Source organism: Nerophis ophidion, unplaced genomic scaffold (genome assembly GCF_033978795.1).
Source record: "Nerophis ophidion isolate RoL-2023_Sa unplaced genomic scaffold, RoL_Noph_v1.0 HiC_scaffold_372, whole genome shotgun sequence".
Lineage (NCBI taxonomy): Eukaryota > Metazoa > Chordata > Actinopteri > Syngnathiformes > Syngnathidae > Nerophis > Nerophis ophidion.
Genome location: NW_026907290.1, coordinates 33,432 through 43,623, shown reverse-complemented (window position 1 = coordinate 43,623; position 10,192 = coordinate 33,432). Strand labels below are relative to the sequence as shown.

Sequence of the window (10,192 nt, the reverse complement as noted above, 5' to 3'; positions counted from 1 at the left end):
AGGAGACCCGCACACAGACCCAGGACAACATCCAACCACCACGGGAGTCCACGCCCCCCGGGACGCTTCTTATCGACCTGGACAACGAGGTATTGGATTTTGTGGGACTCACCCCTGTGATGTCATCGGCTAATCCCAACACGCCCCACAACTGGTCCATATCCTCATCGAACCCGGACACGCCCCCTGACTGGTCCCAGCTCTTCAGAGGTCTTCAAAAGAAGACCGCACAGTCACCACAGGCACCCACCCCTGTCCGGCCCCCATTCACCGACCACCAAGACTCACCTCAGCAGGAACAGGCACCTGAGGGACGTCCTCCAACACGCCCCTCCCCCCTTCCTAGCACGCCCCTTCCCACCCCGACGACGCGGGAGGGACCCTCGACCCCAACGACCCCACACAGCCCGACCACTTCAGACAGCGCCGAGGAGGTGCAGGTTGTTATGGGTGCCCCCCCTCATAAACCCACCAGACACCCCAACACATCTCGCAAGATGTCAGATTGGAAGTTGTCGACTAACAGGAGGATCCTGATTGTCGGCGACTCCAACCTGGCACATATACCACCTTTCCACCGCAACGACCTGCAGATCGACAGTTACCCGGGGGCCAACTTCCGGCACGCGGAGGCCCTCCTGGCCAGGGCCAGAGTTGCTGTCCAGGTTGAAGTGCTGGTGTTAGCTTTTGGGCTCAACAACTTCCGGCACGCGGAGGCCCTCCTGGCCAGGGCCAGAGTTGCTGTCCAGGTTGAAGTGCTGGTGTTAGCTTTTGGGCTCAACAACCGTGAGCAAAAAGTTAAGGAGACAACCATTAAACAGCTCCAAGGTGCACTCAGGGCGGCCAGGAACACATTCCCAACTGCCCGGGTGGTAATTCCCCTGTTGAACTATTCAGCTGATCTGCCTTTGGAGGAGAAAAACAATCTCCAGCAGCTGAATAACTTCATCAGGAGCAATTATGCTCACATCCCGGCCCTAGACAGCCGGGAGTTTGAGACCCAAGCAGACCACATCCATTGGACGCCAGGTACTGCTAAGCTCATGTTACAACATTGGCTTCGGGATTTAAACTCCACAGCCCCACAATCCCGAGCACTCGGGGGGGTAGTAAGAGCGTGGTAAATTTGGCCCACAACTTCACGCCGACCCCCTCACAAATTTCCCTACTCAATAAAGGCCTCAATTTTATTCCTTCCATTAATCTCAGTAGTGACTGGCATCATCAACTCCAGTCGGACCTCCAGCACTACCATAGACGTGTCAAACTGGCGGTGTATTATGAGAAACAGGATACTCTCAAACCCACACCGTTCACAGCCCGCTCCAGCTGGGAGCCCTCACCTGGACTGTTGCCTCCGGAGTTCCAGGCAATGGTCCGGTCTGACGGGCTCCTAATGCCCGGCTCGGGCTTCACACCTGCGGTCGCCCCCAATTTGACACGGGAAGAAATTGAGGCCCTTTATAGTCTTAAGATTAATAAACATATTGTGATCAAACCAGCAGACAAGGGGAGTGCTGTTGTCATCCTTGACAGATCACAATATATTTGGGAGGGTTCTCGACAGCTGGGGGACACTACCTATTATCTACCACTGTCGGAACCTATTTATCCCCAAACTATCCCCTTGGTGGAGAAGATTGTCGACAATCTTCTTCTCAAGAAATTTATAAATTCCAAACAAAAAAAGTACCTCCTAGGGGAGCCGGATCCGCGACCTCGCAGGTTCTATATGCTCCCCAAAATACATAAGGAGCCAGACAAATGGAGCAAGCCCCACGAGATCCCTCCGGGCCGCCCCATTGTCTCGGACTGCGGTAGCGAGACGTACAGAACGGCAGAGTTCATCGACTACTATTTAACACCACTCTCCGTTCTCCACGACAGCTACCTCAGAGATACTTACGACTTTCTCGACAAAGTCAGGAGTGTGCACATTCCCCCAGATGCAATCCTATTTACCATCGACATTGACAGCCTATATACAAACATCGACATCGATGAGGGTATTCGGGCTGTCAAAAATGTCTTCTACAGGTACCGGGACGTCAGCAGGCCTGAAAAGGAGCTTCTACAGCTCCTGGATATTAATTTGAGGAGAAACGATTTTGAGTTCGATGGTCGTTTCTACCTCCAAATTAAGGGCACTGCTATGGGCAAGAAATTTGCTCCGGCGTATGCCAACATATTTATGGCAGAGTGGGAGACTGCTGCCTTAGCCGTCTGCCCAAAACGTCCTCTCCACTATTTGCGGTACCTTGATGACATCTGGGGCGTCTGGACACACTCCCGTGAGGAGTTTGACGTGTTCTTGAACACGCTCAACACTCACAACAAAAACATCACCATCAAGTCGACCACGAGTAGCACATCCGTCGACTTTTTGGACACCACAACATTCAAGGGTCCTGACTTTGCAAATAGTCACAACTTGGACACCAGGGTGTTCTTCAAGGAGACCGACACCCATGCGCTCCTTTTTAAAAGCAGCTTCCACCCCAAGCACACGTTTGCTGGGTTGGTGAAATCACAACTGTTGAGGTTTCATCGGATTTGCACCAGGCGGGAGGACTTCCTGGTGGCCTCGAAGACCCTCTTTTCTGCTCTGAAGAGGAGGGGCTACTCCAGGTCCTTCCTCAGACGACAGTTTAGGGTCTTCTTGGACCCGGGGAGACCTCCCCCTGGGACAACCATGATCCCCTTCATCACCACCTACTCTCCCTCGGCCGTACAAGTCGCCAGGAATGTCAAGGACAACTTCCGGACTTTTTTGGAGAGTAGTGGGAGGCTGCTTGAGCACTACGTGGTGCCGGCCTACCGTAAGAACCCCAACTTGAATGATATGTTGGTCAGGGCCAGGGTCAGCTCGCTGAGAGACCCGCCCTCCACTCGGAGGGATACCCTTGTCCGCCACACACCATGGTTGGTGAACCCCCAAAACCGCAAGGTTTTCCAGCCGTTGTGTCGTGGCGGCCGACACACCAAAAACTGTGTCTACGTCATCCGATGTCAACGATGTGGCGATATGTACGTAGGCGAGACGGGCAATACCGTAGCTAGGAGATTCGCCCAACACAAGTACAACATCGTTAGACAGAAAAACACCAACACTCACCTGGTTCAGCACTTTGTCCGGCACGGCTGGTCCTCCGTCCGGGTGACTGTCATCGAAACGAATCCTAAGTGGAGCCTCGCTCAACGCCAGAGGGCGGAGCTCCTCTGGATCACCAGGTTGGGCACCAGGTATCCGGGAGGCCTAAACGAGAGTTGAGCGTGAGTCCGTTGGACTGTTGATGGCCAGTGCACTTCCCATTTTACTTCCCCTCTTTATTTTTTTCTACCCCCACCCCCTCCTCCCCCTAACCCTAACCATCTTCTCCTTCCACTCCTAAAACCTACCCACCACCCTAATTCTTTTCTACCCCCACCCCCTCCTCCCCCTAACCCTAACCATCTTCTCCTTCCACTCCTAAAACCTACCCACCACCCTAATTCTTTTTCTACTCCTAAAACCTACCCACTACCCTAATCCTAATCCTAACCCCAACCCCAACCCTAACCCTAACCCCAACCCTACCCATAATCCTATCCAGCGAGTGCCTCCAGTCCTCTCACGGCTCTCGCTCTCCCTCGCGTGACCTCCTGGACCTGACATCGGTTGACACAGAAGTAAGTCAAATATCCACACAACACTTGGATAATACTCACCTCAGGATGTGCAAGACACATATCTACACACACATCCAAATCACAGCACATCAGTATGACAGCACTCACCTGGGGATGTGTAGGACATATTTCACACACACATCCCAATTATAACACCACACAACATCAATACCTACCTCAGTATGTGTTAGATACACATCTACACACATATCCATATCATAACACATTTGAAATACAACACTCACCTGAGGAAGTGTAAAACACATTATATTTACATACACATCCTCATTATAACATTACACATTACCAATACTTACCTCAGGATGTGTCAGATGCATATCTACACACACATCCAAATCACAATACATCACAACTACAATACTCACCTCTGGATGTGTAAGACACTTATCTTCACATACATCCAAATCATAACATTACTCATGGTCAACACTTACCTGAGTATGTGCAAAAGTACATTTATACACACACATCCAAATGACAAACATCACACATATGTGAGACACCAGGGACAATCTCCTCCCTCCTCTCTTGCTGCTGACGTCATTGGATCATTTTCTCTTCACCTGACACCTGTCAGAAGTGAAAACACATTATATATATACACACACATCCCCATCATAACATCACACATCACCAATACTTACCTCAGGATGTGTTAGACGCACATCTACACACACATCCCAATTACAATACATCACCATTACAATACTCACTTTGGGATGTGTGAGACGTGTATCTTTACCTACATCCAAATCATAACATTACACATGGTCAACACTTACCTTAGGATGTGTATAAGTACACTTATACACACACATCCGAATGACAACCATCACACCAATGTGAGACACCAGGGACAATCTCCTCCCTCCTCTCTTACTGCTGATGTCATTGGATTATTTTCTCTTCACCTCACACCTGTCAGAAGTGAAAACACATTATATATATACACACACATCCTAATTATAACATCACACATCACCAATACTTACCTCAGGATGTGTTAGACGCACATCTACACACACATCCCAATTACAATACATCACCATTACAATACTCTTTGGGATGTGTGAGACGTGTATCTTTACCTACATCCAAATCATAACATTACACATGGTCAACACTTACCTTAGGATGTGTATAAGTACACTTATACACACACATCCGAATGACAACCATCACACCAATGTGAGACACCAGGGACAATCTCCTCCCTCCTCTCTTGCTGCTGATGTCATTGGATTATTTTCTCTTCACCTGACACCTGTCAGAAGTGAAAACACATTATATATATACACACACATCCTAATTATAACATCACACATCACCAATACTTACCTCAGGATGTGTTAGACGCACATCTACACACACATCCCAATTACAATACATCACCACTACAATACATACTTTGGGATGTGTGAGACGTGTATCTTTACATACATCCCAATCATAACATTACACATGGTCAACACTTACCTGAGGATGTGTAGGAGTACGCTTCTACACACTTTCCAAATTACAAACATCACACAAACGGGAGACACCTGGGACTATCTCCTCCCTCCTCTCTCGCTGCTGTGGTTATTGGATTATTTCTTCTTCACCTGACACCTGTGGACACAGAAATAATTCAAACATTAATACAACACATTCACAATACTTACCTGCATAGGATGTCATACAAAAAATATACACACACATTCCAGCTTCTACTCATCTCACAGAGGGGGGGCCATTAGAAGCACAATTCTCTCCTCCTTGGGTACTGCAGAAGCCCCTGATAACAACTCGAGGCTTCTCAGTATCACTCTGCATCCCCTATACGGGTAGATTATTATTGTGTCATAATGTGTTATAATGCACTCTACTATATTGCACTGTGTTATTTTGTATTATATTATCATTATATTGTGCTGTACGGGGTTATCTCCCCCTGGACTTAACACCTTGCACACAGCTATATTCCTAACAAAATAACACATGACAATACTTACCTGGAGATGGTATTAGACACACACCTATATATAGATACATATTCCAATTATTATTCATAACTGCATATTACATCTGCATTCTAATATGCTACATTATAATATATATATATACGACATGACATTATTTGACCGCATGTCGTTATTATATTATATACTGTTTGTATATATTGTTCTATATTGTGTCATACCATAACACATATATATAGTATATAATATGTATCACATTGCATTATAACATATACCTCCGATGACGATGTTCATCCTATTACATATTTATGGTGTCATATCACATTATTATATCCTACTGTATTATATATTATACACCTTTTAGGACAATCTTTATCCTATTTCAATGTATTGTTTCCATACATGTTTGTTCAATAGCAACTTGGGACTTTCTTGGGTCACTCCGTCCATATTGTTCTGCACCTTTATTTTGGTAAATAGTTCTATTTTGAAGGCCAAATATTGTGCATTGCGGGGACCCCACCCACTATATTTGAATGTTTGTTGCTATTGGCATATTTTCAGGAAATAATATTGTATATCATTATTTTTCAATCGCGCCATTTCACTTCACGAGTCAAGCCTGATGAAGGTAATACACCGAAACGTTGCTATCGACTCGTACATGTAAATAGAAATTTTGTATATTGTTACTGACTGTTTGTTTACACGTCACTCCAGCTGGCCTGGTTGCGACGCGACGAGTCATTACGACAAGTCGCCGTTTTCATTTTGTAAATAAATCGTCTATTTTTCACTATACAATTTTTCTTATTCACCCGGTTTCATATCAGCGTTGTTTGGTACATATTTTGGCTGAAAAAGCACTTATTTCTTACCGTACACGCCGAGATCCAAACCGGAAGTACTCCCTCTGACCTCCACGTAGCCCCGCCCACGGGCACGCTGATTCTTCTTTTTCACCAAAATAAGTGAATTTAAGACAATATATTTTTTCTCAGAGAGGATATAGCACCATTCTCTGCTATTTTTGTGATCATTTTTACCAGCGACATAATTTTTATAATTAGAAATGTCCGACTGGTATCAAGAGGGCTGGATTCCAGCCAGGTCGGGGCGGAAGCGCAAAGCCCGGCGACAACAACCGCGCCAAGAATGGCCAATCCGGGAAGAAGAACGTCCCTACCGTCATCCAGATGAGCAAGGTCCTCGGCGTTTCCAACCACCACCTCAAAGATCCTATGCTGAAGTGGCAAGGGGACGCCAAAACACTCATTTGGAGAGTCATCACCGCCCCCACTCATGGACACGCCGCCATTTTGGCCACGAAGAAGGCAGATATGTGCAGCAGGAGCCGCGCCACAGCGCCACTCGATGGAAAAATCGGAACATTCACAACACTAGGAACATTAGGCAGCAAAGATTCAATCCCCTGCCGCCTTTAATGCCTCAATATGCACCACAAAATTATCCCCGCAATCCTCCCCGTCCCAGAAAAAAACGCAAGCAGCGTAGGGACCCTCCCAGGAGGAATACGGCCCCTAATAATGTTCATAATCACAATAATAATTATAATAATTACAATACAGATATTGAGAGCAATGTAAAAGCAAAATGTTTTTACAATATTATCAAAATTACACACCATCAAAACATTGTTTCCAAAAAAGACCCCCCACAGTCCATCAGTAAAATGCAACAAACACTGGCCACCATGATTAGACCGGCGGTTACAAACCCTGATACTGATGAACTCATTAAAGACAATGCACAAATGTGGGCAGAAGAAACAATTTTTATTCTGAGACACCACTACAGAGAGGCCTTAAAAATTGAATTGGACAAAATTACCAAATTTGGTGGTGAGGACTGGAGACCCGCTTTTCAGATGGCCTCAACATGGACCAGAAGACATCTGGGACGCAGACTCATGGGGGACACCCTTCGACTGGCCGAGGCTCAAATCCTCGCAGCCTTCGCTGACCTCCTTGTCAACACTGAGGTGACACGCCCGACCCAGGCCCTACCCCGCCCCCCCACCACCACCTTGGTGTCGGTTGGCACCATTACCGACAGCACCGGCCCGAATTGGTCTCCATACGTGGAACGAGAGGCGGACCCTCCAGCACACATGACCTCCTTCCTCCCGCATTCCACACCTCCTCCTGCAGTTCTGAAACCACCCTTGGAACAGAGGAGGACACGACGCCTCCGTCCTCGCAGCAGATCAGCAGACGATACCACCAACGAGAGGCCGCCTACACAACCCTCTCCTGCACGTCGTGTAACACCTCCTCCGAGTCCACCTGCAACAGAGGATCCTGTTATCCCAACACACGCAAAGGACATCACACAGGAGACCCGCACACAGACCCAGGACAACATCCAACCACCACGGGAGTCCACGCCCCCCGGGACGCTTCTTATCGACCTGGACAACGAGGTATTGGATTTTGTGGGACTCACCCCTGTGATGTCATCGGCTAATCCCAACACGCCCCACAACTGGTCCATATCCTCATCGAACCCGGACACGCCCCCTGACTGGTCCCAGCTCTTCAGAGGTCTTCAAAAGAAGACCGCACAGTCACCACAGGCACCCACCCCTGTCCGGCCCCCATTCACCGACCACCAAGACTCACCTCAGCAGGAACAGGCACCTGAGGGACGTCCTCCAACACGCCCCTCCCCCCTTCCTAGCACGCCCCTTCCCACCCCGACGACGCGGGAGGGACCCTCGACCCCAACGACCCCACACAGCCCGACCACTTCAGACAGCGCCGAGGAGGTGCAGGTTGTTATGGGTGCCCCCCCTCATAAACCCACCAGACACCCCAACACATCTCGCAAGATGTCAGATTGGAAGTTGTCGACTAACAGGAGGATCCTGATTGTCGGCGACTCCAACCTGGCACATATACCACCTTTCCACCGCAACGACCTGCAGATCGACAGTTACCCGGGGGCCAACTTCCGGCACGCGGAGGCCCTCCTGGCCAGGGCCAGAGTTGCTGTCCAGGTTGAAGTGCTGGTGTTAGCTTTTGGGCTCAACAACCGTGAGCAAAAAGTTAAGGAGACAACCATTAAACAGCTCCAAGGTGCACTCAGGGCGGCCAGGAACACATTCCCAACTGCCCGGGTGGTAATTCCCCTGTTGAACTATTCAGCTGATCTGCCTTTGGAGGAGAAAAACAATCTCCAGCAGCTGAATAACTTCATCAGGAGCAATTATGCTCACATCCCGGCCCTAGACAGCCGGGAGTTTGAGACCCAAGCAGACCACATCCATTGGACGCCAGGTACTGCTAAGCTCATGTTACAACATTGGCTTCGGGATTTAAACTCCACAGCCCCACAATCCCGAGCACTCGGGGGGGTAGTAAGAGCGTGGTAAATTTGGCCCACAACTTCACGCCGACCCCCTCACAAATTTCCCTACTCAATAAAGGCCTCAATTTTATTCCTTCCATTAATCTCAGTAGTGACTGGCATCATCAACTCCAGTCGGACCTCCAGCACTACCATAGACGTGTCAAACTGGCGGTGTATTATGAGAAACAGGATACTCTCAAACCCACACCGTTCACAGCCCGCTCCAGCTGGGAGCCCTCACCTGGACTGTTGCCTCCGGAGTTCCAGGCAATGGTCCGGTCTGACGGGCTCCTAATGCCCGGCTCGGGCTTCACACCTGCGGTCGCCCCCAATTTGACACGGGAAGAAATTGAGGCCCTTTATAGTCTTAAGATTAATAAACATATTGTGATCAAACCAGCAGACAAGGGGAGTGCTGTTGTCATCCTTGACAGATCACAATATATTTGGGAGGGTTCTCGACAGCTGGGGGACACTACCTATTATCTACCACTGTCGGAACCTATTTATCCCCAAACTATCCCCTTGGTGGAGAAGATTGTCGACAATCTTCTTCTCAAGAAATTTATAAATTCCAAACAAAAAAAGTACCTCCTAGGGGAGCCGGATCCGCGACCTCGCAGGTTCTATATGCTCCCCAAAATACATAAGGAGCCAGACAAATGGAGCAAGCCCCACGAGATCCCTCCGGGCCGCCCCATTGTCTCGGACTGCGGTAGCGAGACGTACAGAACGGCAGAGTTCATCGACTACTATTTAACACCACTCTCCGTTCTCCACGACAGCTACCTCAGAGATACTTACGACTTTCTCGACAAAGTCAGGAGTGTGCACATTCCCCCAGATGCAATCCTATTTACCATCGACATTGACAGCCTATATACAAACATCGACATCGATGAGGGTATTCGGGCTGTCAAAAATGTCTTCTACAGGTACCGGGACGTCAGCAGGCCTGAAAAGGAGCTTCTACAGCTCCTGGATATTAATTTGAGGAGAAACGATTTTGAGTTCGATGGTCGTTTCTACCTCCAAATTAAGGGCACTGCTATGGGCAAGAAATTTGCTCCGGCGTATGCCAACATATTTATGGCAGAGTGGGAGACTGCTGCCTTAGCCGTCTGCCCAAAACGTCCTCTCCACTATTTGCGGTACCTTGATGACATCTG

The 10,192-nt window shown here is 48.4% G+C and overlaps 1 protein-coding gene across 1 annotated transcript; it reads left to right on the top strand.

Annotated features, from left to right (window-relative positions):
- Positions 1-558: 558 nt before the first annotated feature.
- Positions 559-6,455, top strand: LOC133548063 (uncharacterized). The gene is made up of 2 exons (XM_061893474.1): positions 559-665; positions 750-6,455. Exon 2 carries the CDS (start codon positions 1,373-1,375, stop codon positions 3,269-3,271), a length of 1,899 nt encoding a protein of 632 aa, XP_061749458.1. The 5' UTR covers positions 559-665; positions 750-1,372; the 3' UTR covers positions 3,272-6,455.
- The last annotated feature ends 3,737 nt before the right edge of the window (positions 6,456-10,192 follow it).